Source organism: Neomonachus schauinslandi, chromosome 13 (assembly GCF_002201575.2).
Source record: "Neomonachus schauinslandi chromosome 13, ASM220157v2, whole genome shotgun sequence".
Classification (NCBI taxonomy): domain Eukaryota; kingdom Metazoa; phylum Chordata; class Mammalia; order Carnivora; family Phocidae; genus Neomonachus; species Neomonachus schauinslandi.
This window is the reverse complement of record NC_058415.1, coordinates 10,410,035-10,427,050: the sequence shown is the minus strand read 5'-3', so window position 1 is coordinate 10,427,050 and position 17,016 is coordinate 10,410,035. Positions and strand designations below refer to the sequence as shown.

General features: G+C 44.7%; 1 protein-coding gene across 4 annotated transcripts in view; it reads left to right on the top strand.

Annotated features, from left to right (window-relative positions):
* The window catches only part of KANK1 (KN motif and ankyrin repeat domains 1), a 135,616-nt gene that overhangs the window by 111,322 nt on the left and 7,278 nt on the right, over window positions 1-17,016 (top strand). For all 4 annotated transcript variants that reach the window (XM_021694468.1, XM_021694469.1, XM_044920801.1 and 1 more), the window contains 4 exons: window positions 10,012-10,209; window positions 10,862-10,970; window positions 12,145-12,387; window positions 13,772-13,859. In XM_021694468.1, the coding sequence (XP_021550143.1) occupies window positions 10,012-10,209; window positions 10,862-10,970; window positions 12,145-12,387; window positions 13,772-13,859 (638 nt within the window). The remainder of the gene's footprint in view (window positions 1-10,011; window positions 10,210-10,861; window positions 10,971-12,144; window positions 12,388-13,771; window positions 13,860-17,016) is intronic.

The window sequence follows — 17,016 nt, the reverse complement described above, 5'->3', positions numbered from 1 at the left end:
CAGTTGAGTTACACTTGGGCTGCTTCCATAATTTCGCTATTGTTGGTTATGCTGCAGTAAACATCAGGGTGCATATAGCCATAAAACACTTTTTGATTCCTTGTGGTCTAAGTTTCCTGTACTTAATATTTTCTCTTATGGAATTACAAAGCCAAGAGGAAATAAGTTTCTGTTCTCACACAAACCTTAGGAAAAAATGTTTATTCTTCCTGTAAATCAGTCGGATTATTTTGGTTTGAGGAGTGAGTTAATTTTTTTTTTTTTTACCTATTCCCTCTGGAGAGAGAAAATCGTAAATGAATGACTTGCACTTACAAATACTCCAAAACTATATACCTGTCTCTGAGCAAATATAAACAAAACTATCTATAACAGTGTAATTTAACTGCCTGCCACAATATGTAGGAAATTAATCTCTCATACTCAGAAGAATTGCTTTTTTTTTTTAATAGAAGAACTGCTTTTTAAATCAGCTTCCATATTTACACCCTTAGTTATCTTGGGTTTAATAAAAAAAAAAGTACGAACTTGAAGTCATTCCCGTAACTGTGAAAGCAATTTTGTAGACAGAGATCTGAGCCAAAGCAAAATCAGGGAAATAAAGTCGTTATAGAAATACCATTTCTAGTGAGTTTTCTCTTAGCTCAAATAATATACTATTTACTTGTCTAAGGACTTAGAAGTTTTTTTAATCACAGTTTTTTAAAATAAATGCTACAAGAACATCGTATAATCCGGACGAAATGCTTCTGAAGCCCTGCAGTGTATAATGGCCTGATGGAGGGGAGAGCCTGCTGACCCAGAAGTGGTTCAGGAACTTGCAGTATTGGTTGAGAGAGGAAGAATCAGGGCTGCCATGTCCTCTTCTGTCATGAGAAGGCTGGATTCCATGTTTCTTGCTCGGACCCCTTTCAGCAGAATTATTCTCTAAAAGTTGCTCTTCACCAGGCTGCCCATCAGATTCAGCTGAGAAAGTATTTTTCTAAAATTCATGGGTTCTCTGCTGCCACCCACCACCACCGCCGGTACCCAGGCCCTGTTACAGGGAAATACTGTTGGAATAAACCTTAACCTTAGAGCAAGGCCTCTTAATCTGGGGCCCATTGCTTTATGAACAGTTTTATGTTAGGAAGTTTTGTGAAGAAATTGAAGACTTTTCATCAGATTCTCGAAAGAGGGGCTCCTGGGTGGCTCAGTCGGTTGAGCAGCTGCCTTCTGCTCAGGTCATGATCCCAGGGTCCTGGGATTGAGCCCCATGTCAGGCTCCCGGATCGGCAGGGAGCCTGCTTCTCCCTCTGCCTGCCCCTCCCCCTTCTTGTGCGCGTGCGCTCTCTCTCTCTGTCAAATAAATAAAATCTTAGAGAAAAAAAAAAGATTATCAAAAGAGATCGTGGACACTCAGAAAAATTGAAATTGCAGATCTGGGACATCTGTTACAAACGTTGGGGAAAAGGACCCCCGCCCAAAGGAAAATCTTTTATGAGTTTAAAATCTGTCCACCACTTTTGTGAACCTGTCCCTGGACACATGTTTGACAATCTTACTCTTTTAAACTGACACTTCATTGTTTTAAATGGGTATTGACATGGCCGTGCAACTCCGGAAAAAGATGCAAGTTTACTTTGACATATATTCTGAATCCTAAAGTATGCAGTTCATATCTGGCCAAAGCATACAGATTGGTAGTTTTTGAGAACTGAAGTGAGTTCTTGGATGTTCGGTCATTAAGGATAAAGTGAATTTGTTGATATTGGACAGTGGCCACAGCTGTTTATTCTTCCTCCAAGCAGCTAGTCGTTCATATCTCAGTAAAAATATTTTTCTTAAAGATTTATTTATGAGAGAGAGTGAGGGAGAGAGCAGGAGCAGGGGGAGAGGGACAAGCAGACTCCATGCTGAGCGCCGAGCCCGATACAGGGCTCTATCTCAGGACCCTGAGATCATGACCTGAGCTGAAACCAAGAGTTAGACACTTAACGGACTGAGCCACCCAGGTGCCCCTCAGTAAAGATATTTACAGTCTGCTCTGTCCCCTTCTCTGTTCAGGTCAGTTGATAGCTATGCATTGACTGTGAACTCTGCAAAGTGTGGTACTGCAACAAAGATGTAACGTGGTCTGTGCCTTGAAGAACTTGTATTCCAGTTGGACTAATCCAAGCCAAGACATGTATACCAGAAATATGAACGATAACCTATGGCAATATGTGTTAACCACCAAATGAGCAAATAGAAAGTGCTCCAAGAGTTTAGCTGCAGTCAGGCCCTCTGAGATCAGGGGAGGAGATGAGGTCTTTAGCTGTTTCTGGAAATGCACCCATGCTTAACCTAACTTTAGTTAATGCAGCCTGTCAGTGTGGCTTTTCTGGGTCAGGTCTTGGGATGGTTTGTAATTAAATGTGGGTGGGGTTGTGGTGAGGAGAATCTGATTCTTCATCCACCCTAGCATTTTAATTTCTAAGTACCCACTTTTAGATACATTCATGAAAGCTGTCTGGAATGTTCCCAGGAAAATATTAAAACGGCCCTAGAAATTATTAAACTGCAGCTCTGACCCTTGAAGCTCTCCACTTCAAGTTGACTGTGTTGGTGGTCACAGGCATTGGCCTTCAGGCAGAGTTCTGAATGTTGAGCCTTGAATCAGGATGGGATTGCCCTTTCTCCTCCATCAAAGATGCATACCTTCTCCCAGAAGTAATATGTACCAAAAAAGCAGGTGATCTTTCATGAATAATCTCTACTGTCTGTTCCTCAAACCAGTATGTGCACTGAAAAGGATGAATTTATGCCCAAGCCCTTTTCTTTATGGAAAAACTACATGTATTGAGATCCCTTTGAATTCGTAGTTTTATTTGGGGAAAATACCAATGATTGCATGGCCTCCGTTATGATTCAGATATTTCAGGCCTACTTCTTGACAAACAAGCTACATGTTCTTTAAAAATCAGATCGGAATGTTTAGCTGAAATTTTGACAAAATACATGTTTAATAGCTGGCCACAGTGTTCATAGTTGTGTTTTCAGAAAGCACCTGGCATTATAAATAAAAGTATTGGTTGGCATAGCAGAAGAGTTGGGATATGTGAACAGAGTGATTTCTAAAATCCATTTTATTTTTTAAAATCAATTTTGTAACAAATGTAGGTACACAGTGGAATATACCAAGAACTAATACAGATTCTAGGTGGAGAAATGTCACAGAGGAAATTGGAGAGGGTGATCTTGTAAAAAAACAACAACAACAACAACAAAAAAAAAACACCCAGAAAACAAACAAAAAGCCTCCTCCAGCTCTGTTTTTCATTGAAGGCTTTTTTTATAAAATAGTTTGCTTTTTAACATTTCTAAATGTTGCATTCTAAACGGTTTAAAGTCAGGAACATACACAGAGTTTTCACTTTAATGAAGTAACTTATTTTTCATGATAGTTTGCCTTAGGTAGTTTAATTATCCGTATATTAAATGCTGTGTACTTTAGAATTAATGCTTTGAAGTGCTCTTATTTTCCAGAGCACTGAGATTTCTGTGACTCACTCTCTTTTATTTATCACTAATCTGGTCAACTTGTAAAATGAGGTTCATGCTTTATTGGCATTTATGGTCATTATAAGTTAAAGACCCAAGCACAGCTGCCCCCCTCCCCTGCTCTCGAGCTCCCGGGCAGTGCCTGTGGGAACCATTGCCACTTGGTGGGAGCTTTGAGCATCTAGGCCCAGAGTGCTGGAATTCTGCAGGTATTTTGTGGTTACTCCTGTGGTTTTACCCACGTTGTTGGGGTAGCATTTACTGGTAGTCGTGGACTTATACCCTTAATGGTCCAGGCCTAGTAACTAAACTCCAGTAATTACTAAAAATTCACATGGTGCCAGTCGATGGATTGAAACCAGAGGGAAGTCTAAACTCTTGTTTTCAGCAGTCAAGTTTGTTTTTATTAAGGAAGCTCTGGGCCCAACATGGGGCTCGAACTCACAACCCTGAGATCAAGGGTTGCATGCCCTACTGACTGAGCCATCCAGGTGCCCCTCAGCAGTCAAGTTTTATATCTGTTAAATAATTCACTGGTTCTCAATCCTGGCTGCACATGAGAAAAGCTTGAGGAGCTTTTTGAAAGTACTAAAAGTTCATTGTATCTGAATTTTTAAAAGCCCCACCCCCAGGTTGTTGGTTCTGAAGTGCAGCCAGGGTCAAGACCGTTGGATTTTGTTGTCCTCTTTATTTTGCTTTTCTGGGCTGCACCTTTTCCTGTGTTTCACTTGAACACAGCAGTCCTGGGCTGGTGCACATCTCTTTCTCGGTGTGCTCTCTAACGACGATGGGTCCTTATCAAGTTCAGGCCATTGTTTTCGGGCCACTCGAGAGCAGCCAGAGTTTCAGCACCATCCAAAAAACATTTTCTGGCAATAGAGGTGACACATTACCTCTGGTTCCAGCGAATGAGGACTAGTTCAACATTTAATGTCGTTCTTTGCCTTGCTAGTTAGTCTCCACAGAACCCTGGCGACTTTCCGTTGAATTACATAGGCACTTAGGGAAGGCTGTCCGTTCCCCAGCACGGCTCTCGGCACTGGAGAGGACCCAGCCAAGAGTATAGCACGGAGGGACTCCAGGGGCTCGTGTTCTTACGGCGGAGACACCCATGAAGCCGAGAAAGCAGAGGGTGGGCATACTTTGGTCTGGACACTTAAGTGCTGCAGGACATGGAGGGAGGAAAGAGACCTCTGTGGACTAGCACCAGAGGAGAAGGGCTATAGAAGAAGTAGATTCGGGGCCAGCTTCGGAAAGAGTATAGTTCAAGTGCACGTACTGAAGTTTGCTGAAATTCCAGGCTGTAGAATGGTCTAGTAAAGAAGGACACAGGTGGGAGTGATGACGTCACATGAGCCCTGTGAACACATGGAGGGTGGGAAGGGTTGAGCAGTAGAACTCCCTCAGGCGGTCCATTCATCATGAAGGACCCTCATGTGCCTGCTGGAGGGGTTGGCCCTGCATGGGAGAAGTTCTGAGAAGCCCTAGTTGACGCAACAGTGCTCTGATGAGGAACGGTGGCCTTGGGGGGCGGGGTGCGAGGTGGGCAGATTGTCTGCAAAGGAGGGCAGGGGCAGTGTGGATTTACTGAGTTGTTAGAAATGTTCTGTATCTTAATGAGGAAGATGGTCACACAGGCGTATGCATTTACCAGAACTCACTGAACTCCACAATTGTGCATTTTCTTGTATATAAATTATACCTCAGCTTATAAATATGTTTTGAAAGCTGTGTTCAAAAAGAAAAAAAGAGGGGCGCCTGGGTGGCTTAGTCAGTTAAGCATCTGCCTTCGGCTCAGGTCATGATCCCAGGGTCTTGGTATCGAGCCCCGCATCGGGCTCCCTGCTCAGTGGGGAGTCTGCTCTTCCCTCTGCCTGCCCCTCCCCTTGCTTGTGCTCTCTCAAGCTCATTCACTGTCTCTCAAATAAGTAAATAAAATCTTTTAAAAAAAGAAAAATTAGGGGCGCCTGGGTGGCTCAGTCAGTTAAGCGTCTGCCTTCGGCTCAGGTCATGATCCCAGGGTCCTGGGATCAAGCCCCGCATTGGGCTCCCTGCTCTGCGGGAAGCCTGCTTCTCCCTCTCCCACTCCCTCTGCTTGTGTTCCCCCTCTCGCTGTCTCTCTGTCAAATAAATAAAATCTTTAAAAGAAAAAAGAAAAATCGAAAAAAGAAAAAAAAGAGAAATCTATGGATCCAAAAACTTAAAACCCAGAGCAACCAGTGGAAATCTGTGACAAGGATTCCTGTTCAGATATCTTACAGAAGTTTTTCTGAGAACATCAGAGAAATGTGAATACTGACCAAATATACAATAATCTTTTAAAAAATTTTTAGGTTTTTTTTAGCGCTATAATTATTTTTTAAGAGCTCTTTGAGGAATATATGCTAAAATCGTTATGGACGGAAGTGATAGATCCTCTAGGTTTTGCTTCCAAACACCCCCATGTGAGTGGGTGGAGGAGTCTAGCTGGGGCCCGAGCTCTGATGGCTCTTGAAGCCCAGGATGGGCATGCAGGGATTCATTATACTGGTGTCTGCTTTTGTATATGTCTCTGGTTGCAAAAATAAAAAAAAAAAAAAAATGGGGGTTATTTGCTTTTTAAAAGTCCTCGCTGGTTCTTTTTTTTTTTTTTTTTTTTATGTTATGTTAGTCACCATACATTACATCATTAGTTTTTGATGTAGTGTTCCATGATTCCTTGTTTGCGTATAACACCCAGTGCTCCATGCAGAACGTGCCCTCCTTAATACCCATCACCAGGCTAACCCATCCCCCCACCCTCTCCCCTCTAAAACCCTCAGTTTGTTTCTCAGAGTCCATAGTCTCTCATGGTTCATCTCCCCCTCCGATTTCCCCCCTTTTATTTTTCCCTTTCTACTATCTTCTTTTTTTTTTTAACATATAATGTATTATTTGTTTCAGAGGCACAGGTCTGTGATTCATCAGTCTTACACAATTCACAGCGCTCACCGTAGCACATCCCCTCCCCAAAGTCTATGACCCAGCCACCCCATCCCTCCCACCCCCCATCCACTCCAGCAACCCTGTTTGTTTCCTGAGATTAAGAATTCCTCATATCAGTGAGATCATATGATACTTGTCTTTCTGTGATTGACTTATTTCGTTTAGTTCCATCCACGTCCTTGCAAATGGCAAGATTTCATTCTTTTTGATGGCTGTATAATATTCCATTGTATATATATACCACATCTTCTTTATCCATTCATCCATCGATGGACATCTTGGCTCTTTCCACAGTTTGGCTATTGTGGACATTGCTGCTATAAACACTGGGGTGCATGTGCCCCTTCGGATCCCTACATTTGTATATTTGGGGTAAATACCCAGTAGTGCAATTACCGGGTCGTAGGGTAGCTCTATTTTATTTAACCTCCATACTGTTTTCCAGAGTGGCTGCACCAATTTGCATTCCCACCAACAGTGTAGGAGGGTTCCCCTTTCTCCGCATCCCCGCCAACATCTGTCGTTTCCTGACTTGTTAATTTTAGCCATTCTGACTGGTGAGTCCTCACTGGTTCTTGAATAGGAGCATACTTCGTGAAAGTGCTTCTCCAGGAAGAGTGTGCTGGCGCTTGGGGATCGGAGCGGCTGAGCCTTTGGGGAGGTCACCCCTCTAGCTCTGCCGTGCTGTTGGGGGGGGGTGGAGAAGGAAGAATGGAGGCCAATGCCCTGCTTTGCTTACTTTGCTTACAGTAAGTCAGAGGCTTCGTTTTTGCTGTTGGGGAAGCACATCTCGTCACAAGGGCACTGCATATCATCTGGAGGGCCACACCCAGTGTTGTGTGTGTTTGCTGGGGGAGGGAGGTGGATTTGTGGAGTCACCTGGGAGGCCCTTTGCCTGCAGAGCTAGAAGACGGACTTGTGCTGCTGGTTCACGGACAGAGTACTGCTCACACGGTTAGGAAATGTGGGTTCTGGTCCAGCTATGAAGTCACCAAACCTCCCTGGCTCAGAATTCTTAGCTTGGATACATGAGAATTAAAATTTAGGTGATCCCTAATGCCTCACTGTGAACATTTTGCCTCCCTCCACTTTTTTTATTAGAGGGTCATTGTTTGACACCAGTACTTTCCCAAGTGGGCCACATGCATCAGAGTGTCTTGTGGACGGGTCAGTGGGGATGTCAGAGACGCCCACCACTGGGGCCCCATTGCAGATCCACAGCAGGTGCTTGGGAATCTGCATTTTAGCACATATCCCCAGACGGTTCACATGAACAGAGTTTGAAGAGAATAGTTACAGAATCTATCATGGTGGTGGTGGGTTTTTTTTTTCTAATTGCCTCAAAATACAATCAGTATTTAAATTTCTTTTCTTCTGAGGATCCAAGCAATTTCAGAGCTTTAAAAAAAAGAGAAGTCGGGCGCCTGGGTGGCTCAGTTGGTTAAGTGACTGCCTTCGGCTCAGGTCATGATCCTGGAGTCCCGGGATCGAGTCCTGCATCGGGCTCCCTGCTCGGCAGGCAGCCTGCTTCTCCCTCTGACCCTTCCCCCTCTCGTGTGCTCTCTCTCTCCTCTCATCCTCTCTCTCAAATAAATAGATAAAATCTTAAAAAAAAAAAAAAAGAAGTTGTGATCAAATCATTATCATCTGGCATTGCTGTGGGTAGATTTAAATTTATTTGGATTAGTAACTCATGTTTATAGTGCATAATTTAGGAAGTCAACACAATGAAGAAAAAAATTATAGCAACCTGTAATTCTTTAGCCTTAGAAAAGCAGTGTTAAATAGATTTGTTGTGTATCCTTCCAGACTTTTTCTAATATGTATACATATAAATATAATTATTTGCCAAAATAGGTTTATTTTCTCCAAATGATTTAATAATATATTTTTATTTTTATTTTTAAGATTTTTATTTATTTGACAGAGAGAGACAGAGCGAGAGAGGGAACACAAGCAGGGGGGAATGGGAGAGGGAGAAACAGGCTTCCCGCTGAGCAGGGAGCCCGATGCGGAGCTCGATCCCAGGACCCTGGGATCATGACCTGAGCTGAAGGCAGACGCTTAACGACTGAGCCACCCAGGCGCCCCTAATAATGTATTTTTAAAACTCACTAACACACTATGCTTATCTTTCCGTGCTAAAAATGTCTACCTACATCAGCATTTTTAATGGCTGCATAGAATTCCTTTGCATAAATGCACCAGAGCTTATTTCACTAGTTTCTTATTGATGCACTGTGGTGTCTGCCTCTTCCTGCTGTTTCACTCATGGAAACAGTGAACATCCTTCTGTATCTTTTTGTACATCCTTCGGATAAAATTCCTAGAAACAAATTGCTAGTCAACGAATTTTCCTATTTTTTTAAAGTGATTTTGAACACAGTTAATATTCACTCTAAAAAATGGCAAGTACAGAGAAAAGTTAAAATATCCGTAGCTTCCAGATAACTTTTATATATTTTTCTAATAGGATCACATACGTAGAGTCTTATTATCTGCTTTTCTCGTTTAACCATATGTTGTAAACATCTTCCCTTGTCAGCCACGTTCAAGATACTGTGATACACCTAGATACAGTAATTATATGCAATGAATTGATATGATTCTTCTGCTTGAGTCAGTGAACAAATATTAAGTACCTGAAAGACACAAAAGCAATCTAGTAGATGTGAGGAGAGAGAGTTGATTCGAACGGTTTGGTGCCCTCAAAAGTCTTACAGACTAGAAGGGAGTCTTAGGCGGTCCCAGGTCCCTGTAAGAGGGTCTGAGAGCTGGACTGTGGGAGTTAGGGAAAGAAAAGTCATGTTTAGTTAGGTCAGGGAAGGCTCAGAAGCGGGTGACCGAGGGCTTGACCCTGTGCAGGTGGGGAGGAAGAAGCATTCCAGGTAGAGGAGCGTTCTCTAGGACGTACTGTCAGGAAAATGAGAGACGCCCACTCTCACCATCCCAGTGACTGGGAGGCAGACCTCCCCTCAAAAGGGACCCCAGACGTGGTGGGAGATAAAGGTGGAGACGTAATGAGATGTGTCAGGCTGTGGGTGGTCTAGAGTATGTGGCTAAGCATCGTGGACTGCGTTTCCTGAGCAGAGGGGAGTGTTTTTTAGCTTTGCTCAGATTCGTTGTAGCCAGAGTGCCGATGGGATTTGAGGGGCTGGAGTTTTGCTCATCAGCTGCGTGTGTGAGGGGCCGTGGTAAAGGAAGAGGACGGTCAGGATGCTATGCTGCCAACCCGACCCGAACGGACCCGGGTGGTAGCAGCCGGGGCAGAGGGAAGAGAAGGAGGTGGAAGGAGAGGTCTGGGCGGACCCAGATGTGGTGATAAAGGGAAGGTGGAGGGTCAAGAAGGCCTTGGGGTTTGAGTCTGGGTGGCTTCCATAGTAAGCCATATATGCAAAAGGAAAACACAGGGAGAAAAGCACTTAAGAAAATGATGAGTTGGAAAATTAAAAAAAAAAAAAAAGTTTAGCCCCTTTTGTTTGGTCTTAACATCACATGCTTCTACCCCCGTCTCCTTCCTCACAGGCAGTGGTTTGGAATACACCTGTAAGTGTGGAGGCCTTCAGGCAGGAGCTCCGTTCCACACCCAGACCACCCCGCCTGAGCAAGCAGTGGGGACCATGGAAGGGAGACCCCTCGGCGGCCAGGACGCCTTCCCCTCTCAGGAAGGCACGCTGTCCCCCGTGAACCTGACGGACGACCAGATAGCCGCCGGCCTCTATGGTAACCTTCCTCACTCAGCCCTTCTCAGCCTCAGGATTCTAGGACCAGCACTGCTGGTACCCCAGTCTAATGTCAGAGTATCTCATAGGTTGACCTGGAAGAAGCATTGACCTAAGAAGTGTTAGGAAGGTAGGCCTAGAACCTCTTTAAAAAGATTGCTGAAGAAAGGAGTGTGCCGTCCCCTGAAGAAAACTCATCTGATTTTGTGAATTATGAAATATTTTGAATAGCATTTCACTCCTTCGCAGTCTGGCAGGCATAACTTCTTCCCAGATTATCTCAGCTAAAAGAAAAGAACAGTAATAATCCCTATTTTAGTGCCTACGTGGTTCTTGAGGCCCGAATAAGTTATGACCTCACTTTATAAACAGTGAAGCCTGATGCAAATGCTAGTTGTCAGTGCTTTTGTTATGTTTGGAAGTGCTGATGGTGGATTTTTTTCCCCATTTAAAGAACTTCAAATTATTTTGTTTACATGCATACATCTTTCCAATGGATTTTGTGCCAGCTTCTCATATGCAAGTGCCAAGATCTAAATTTACATGAATGAGAAAAAAAAAAGAACGTGAAGAAAGATTTCTTGGTCCCTTAACTTGCATGGGTATGAGTTGTGTTAATTTTGCTCACCTTGATTTGATTCCCTTTTTCGCAGTATGTACAAACAATGAAAGCACACTGAAGTCTATCATGAAGAAGAAAGATGGCAACAAAGATTCAAATGGAGCAAAGAAGAATCTTCAGTTTGTCGGCATTAACAGAGGGTAAGGAAAGATGCTACCAGTGAGTCTGTACCTGGTCTGTCTGTCTCCTTCGCCTCCTGTCTCCTCAAGTCCCATTTCAAGGTGCCCAGGCTGGGCTCCAGCCACATCTTGGTGACGGAAGATCCCCTCAGAAAGGTGCATTTGGGCTCCTCTCCTCTTCTTGCTGTCTTTAAGGATGTGTCACTCTTGAAAAGACACCTGATGACGCTGAGCAGTTTACAGCTTCCCACCTCTGATCTGAAAACAGTAGTCTTCAACAAAAGTAGCAGGCAACAAGTGTCCCACGGAGTTGGACAACTTGTTCTTACCTGTACCAGACTCAGGAACAAACAGAAAGAGGCGAGAGCATCGCTCCACGGGCTGGTGATGGTCATCCACTCCTTCACAACGGGTTGTTTTGCCTAGCTCTCCATGCTTACATACAAAATTGTAGGGCCTTTCACTTGACCAGTAATCCAGCTGTGCCTTCAGTTCTTTACTTTCTAAATAGAATGTCTGTTAGCTCCTCATTCCTTCTTACTGGGCCAGATAAATAGTGAAGGCTGTTTGTCATCCACAGTTGAATCAGAACAGCTAATCTATTAATCCATATACGGCCTCGGCTTCAACAAGAAAGCACTAATGCGGTTAGTTTCGATAATATTTATGGCAAAGCATTGCATAAAGATTTAACTTAATGGGGCCTATTTTCTGAATCTTTGAAGTCTAGTTGGATAGTGCGGCCGAGGAGTTTTTGGAGGGTGTGTGCCAGAGGAACTATCGATTACTTACCTAATCTGTTCACCATGACACGGGAACAATTAATGGAGCAAAATAGGAAGAATGTAGGGAAAAGAAAAAAGAAGGAACAGAAAGAAATGAACCACTGCGGACCTGGCTTTCATGAAGTAAATTTCCTTTGATTTATCCTAAGCCAGAGGTGCTATATATACATATTTTTTTTTCCTACAAGTAGTATAATGATACCAATTGGCAACTCAAGTTATGCCTTCTAAGCCAGAACCCATTCGAAACCACCAGATTTTTAAATAGACCTTACTTTGAACTTCTAAATGCAGGGTCTCAAACCACAGGTCAGATGTCTGGAGTCAGCCGCTTTCCCTGCATAAGAGTTTCGGTCACGGGGTCTTTCTGGGCACACCTTGCATCTCCTGAACTCCCAATTGCCACCTAGGTATGAAACAACTTCAAGTGATGATTCCAGCTCAGATGAAAGCTCTTCCTCCGAGTCAGATGACGAGTGTGATGTCATTGAGTACCCTCCCGAGGAAGAGGAGGAGGAAGAGGAGGATGAAGACACTCGGGGAATGGCGGAAGGGCACCATGCCGTTAATATTGAAGGTTTCAAGTCTGCCAGGGTGGAAGATGAGATGCAGGTTCCAGAATGTGAACCTGAGAAGGTGGAAATCAGAGAGAGGTGTGGTACACTCCCCTCCCCTCCCTAACCCTTCCCACGTTCATTGTGCCTTTGGCAAGAGAACTGGCCGATTAGGAGATTTCACCATTGTAACTATTGGTTGGGTCTTTCCGATCCCCAAGGGAGAGCTAAACTTCATCCTCAGAGGTACGACCGTCGTGTCGTGATGCTAATAAATACAGGTGCGGAGGGAGAGAACTCCTAGATCTCTCAGAGTAGCAAAGAGAAGGGCCTGATCAGGCTGCCACCTTGTTTCCTTTAAATGTATTTGCTAGCTAATTTTATGTGTGGAGCCACCATCCACAGAACTATTACGTGCCGTTAAAGTTTTCAGTGTTCCGACAACCCACCTTATATTTGAAGGCAATGTTAGACTTTTGTGTGGCCAGCACATGTCTTTTAAGATTTCAGATTTTATCATTAGCCATTCATCTTGATACAGGTCAGTACTGTCCTAATAGGATCGCTGTGTGTGAAAGGAGCGGTCTTTTAGCCCCAGCTGAAGATCACATTCACTTCAAAGATGATATAATCAGTCACATGTCTGCATTTTGTTGCTCACTGAGTGATAGGGAACACCACAAGAATGGGTTTGGAAGTCTCCTAAGCAGCAGCTGAAATACCCAATAAACACTCTGGTTGGCTGAAACACGTACCTAACTATGTAGCAAATTTTAAAGACTGCTAGCAAATGTGGAATCGATGCTTATAAAACAGAATAGAACAGATGGAAAATTCAAGATGGTTTTTCACTGTGTGGAGTATAAATAGAACATTTCAGAAAACTTCTGTTTAATTTTGCAAATGAAAGTTTAACTGCATTAACACAAGGTAAGTGTTTCTAGTTTATATTTCCAAGTATTTTCATATGGCTCAGGATCTTGTCATCTAGGTTTTTTTTTTTTTTAAACAGCTTTATTGAGCTATCATTTATTTACCGTATGTCATCTGATTTTTCAGTTTAGATTTTCATGGGGGTTAAACATTTTCTGAGTGCAGATGTGTGGTTTGCTGGTCAGCATAATGGATCTGTGGTAATTCTGACCTCTTCAACCCCTTAAGAGTAGAAACATTTTGGGGAACTTAGAATAAAAGGAATAAAAAAGTTCCACAGGTTATTCCATAATGTCATAAAGGCCAAACAGGTGAAGCTGAAAGCTGCCCATACGGAAAGGCTCGAGCTCTGGGTGGAGACATTGGTTCTGTACGTCCTTGGACGCCTAGGGGAGCCCACTCCGACCTCCAGACAAGCACCTTCCCCCACCACGAACCTGCTGAGGTCCACTTGGGGCCTCTTGTCTTTTAAAGGGCCATAGAGTTTGCAATAAAAATGACTTTCCTTTGGTGGCCACTGGTGAGCTCTCTTTCTTTTATCTTGTCGTAGGTATGAATTAAGTGAAAAGATGTTGTCTGCCTGCAACTTACTGAAAAATAATATAAATGACCCCAAAGCTTTGACCAGCAAGGATATGGTGAGTCTGCCCTCCAGACATCGTCCCCTGTCTGTACAGATTACCCGAGTGGACATCAAAGTCAAGGTGTCTCTAGCTGGCCCCCGAGCTCTTGTTGCCCACACCCCGTGCCCCCGAACTCTCTCTAGCTCGTGTAAGCAGAGCGAGCCTCGCGTTGCCCTGTTCGCACCGCCCGTTAACCTCAGGCCCCGCAGCGGACACCCCCACCCTCTACTTTTCTCGGCAGTGAAGCCTCTGTGAGACGCATACTTGCACACGGGAGGGAGGGCTAATTGCAGTCAGTCGTCAGGTTTCGACACATTCTGCTTCCGCTCCCAGAACCTTGTGATCCAGGGAGAAGAGCCACCAGAGTTGTTGTGTTTTGGTTTTTCTTTTTAAAGTTGGCCTCTGGTTTTTTAAAAAGCAGCCTCTCTGGGCCGAGGTCTGCATTCCTTTCAATTATGAAAGTGCGTGTCATGTTCCCGGGTGGAATGCCGGCGGCCGCTATTTTTAAACTTCGGAGTCACTGAGCTTGTCATCTGTGCCCAGTTTGAGAGACTTGGAAGCTCACAGCAGTGAAGCTGGTGGTTGCTTCAGGGACAGGAAGGACACGGCCCAGGGCAGATGAGCATTTCTGGGGCGACGGTGAATCAGACACCACGGCGAAGTTTGTCGCTCTCCCCCATGGGGCTGGTGGAGTTTTGAGGTGCGGCTTCTGTCCCAGGTCAGACCTGTCCTCTGGCTGACAGTTGTCTTCAGCGCGCTGAGAAGACGTAGGTTCTCCCGTTATGTCAGACAGCGTTGGCATTTGAATCTCGGCACCTCGTCAACGTGGAGTTTTCTGCCGCATAACCCAAGTCAGCAGCGAGTGAGAAGGCCTCACGGGATTGTAGAGTGATGAAACCAAAATGTTAGAACTGGAGGGGACTTGAGGGATCCCCTCATGCCGGAAAGGCACCGTTTTCCTCGTGGACGACACGCACAATCTGAGGGAGAACTGGGACTGTTGTCACAGGCGCGAGGCGCGTGGGCGTGCATACCTGTGAGGCCACCGTGTCCTGGTCTTTTCTGTTTTAACTGAGGCCCTGAAGATGAGGAGTCTTGTCCAGAGCTAGTTAACTAGCTTCTCGTTAGTACCGGGGCTAGGTGATACCTCTCCAATACTGGTCCATGTTTTATTTATCCTTTCTGAATCGTATTACCTTATCATACGGCATCCTTTTTTAAAATTACGGTTGTGCCTCATATTTGTTTCCATCGCTATAGAAACTTAAATTTCTCAGAGCCAGCTGTGTCTTGACATTAAATTAGCAAGCTGAGAAAGGCACACTGCGGTGATGTTTACAGAAGAAGATACGAAGTAAAATCCCTGGCCTGGGGCGGGGGCGGACCCAGAACTCCTTCAGTACAAACTAAATTTCTGTCTACGCCTCAGTCCCAAGAGAGCAAAACCATGAAATGTCACTGCAGTGTTAATATCTCCCACGAGGTTGAACCTGAACTTAAAACTGGTGCTTCTGGACCCTAGATCTTAGAGCTAGAATATACTTTGACCATTCTCAAAATACCTGGTCATGTGGTCTTCAGGGAGGACCATCCATTTCTCTGGCCCCAGATTGCCAAGCTATATTGTCACGCACACACTCCGTGGTCAGTTCCTTTTTGGTTAAACTGAACTCACTTGACGAAAACGCGTTGAAGGAATTACGCCGTGAAAAGTGGTAGACACACACGAACAATCACGGTGCCAGGGCCAGTAACCATAACAGGACGCCACATACACGGCAGTAACAGAATTCAACACCCAAACGACACAGATTCCCCTCTGTCCATGTGAGGACGGGCTCCAGAGAGATAGAAACCTGAATATGTAGAAGAATGAGCAGAAGAAAGCATTAGATGAATTTTTTTCCCACCCCAGGACCCTTTTCATCAAGTGCCGCAGAATGTGATTGAATGGGCTAAAACCAAATCATCAGTAGCTGGACGATAAAGATGCAGAAGCGAGTACGATTCCAGCTCCCACTTCTCTGTAGAAAGGGGACCTCTTGGGTTCTGGTGCTGTTGACATAGGCTTTCCGTCTTTCTTTGGTCTATTTCTAAACCTTTCAGGAGTAAGCAAAGCACAGATGAACGGTAAACTCGTGTAAAAAGGGCTCACGGAAGAAGCATTCTAGTTCCTCCCATCCCCAGCAGTGGTCATGGGCAGTCTGCCTTGAACTTCTCATGGTCCGGGTTTGACTTGGTAGCTCCTGAAATAAGGCCCATGTTCATGTGTCCGCAGCCTGAGGGAAGGCATGCACGGGGCTCCTGGTCAGATGCAGATGATCCTAAATGAGAAATGTGATTTGTTTCGAACCTGCTTTTTAATCCCTTTCCATGGTTGAATGTTTGTCTTTGGGATTGGAGTGGGAATGGGGCTGGCTACACCCTCATGGCCTTTCAGCCCAGTGCTTTGGGGATGTTGAAGGAGTTAAGGGTGGTCTGGATAGGAAGAAAGCAGCATAAATTCAGTGTGGGTGAAGTAATTTCTTCTGTCCTGAGTACTCTGAAAATCACATGCAGGGCCAGCATAATTACTTAATGTTAATAGTTCAAGAATCAGTGAAGCCAGGCCTCCGTGTTTTTTTTTTTTTTTTTTTTTTCTCAGAAACAGCATGAGAGGGGATAGGGTCAGAGGGAGAAGCAGGCTCCCCGCTGAGCCGGGCGCCCGATGTGGGACTCCATCCCAGGACCCCGGGATCATGACCCGAGCCGAAGGCAGTCGCTTAACCAACTGAGCCACCCAGGCACCCCAGGCCTTCGTGTTTTTATGTGTATTGCCTCATTTGTCCTCATCACAAGCACTGTGGGGAAAAGGTATTTTTATTACCCCCATTTTGCAGATGAGCAAACTGAGGCACGGAGTAAGTATCTTCCCCAGCAGAGCACAGCTCACAAGTAGCAGAGCCAGGACTGGATCCCTGCAGTAGAACCCCTGAACAGTGCTGCGCGGACTCTTTTAGGGAAGTTAGAAGCGTCTGTGGTTGAAAGTCCGGAGCGGTGCTCCACTTTGGAGTCTGAGGCTCCTCTTAGGGCTCCGGGTTTCATGCGTTGTTCTCTGAGAGCCGATTCTCGCTGCGTACCCTGACTATAAAAGGCCTCGTTTCTCGGGCTTTCAGCTGGGCTATAAATAGAA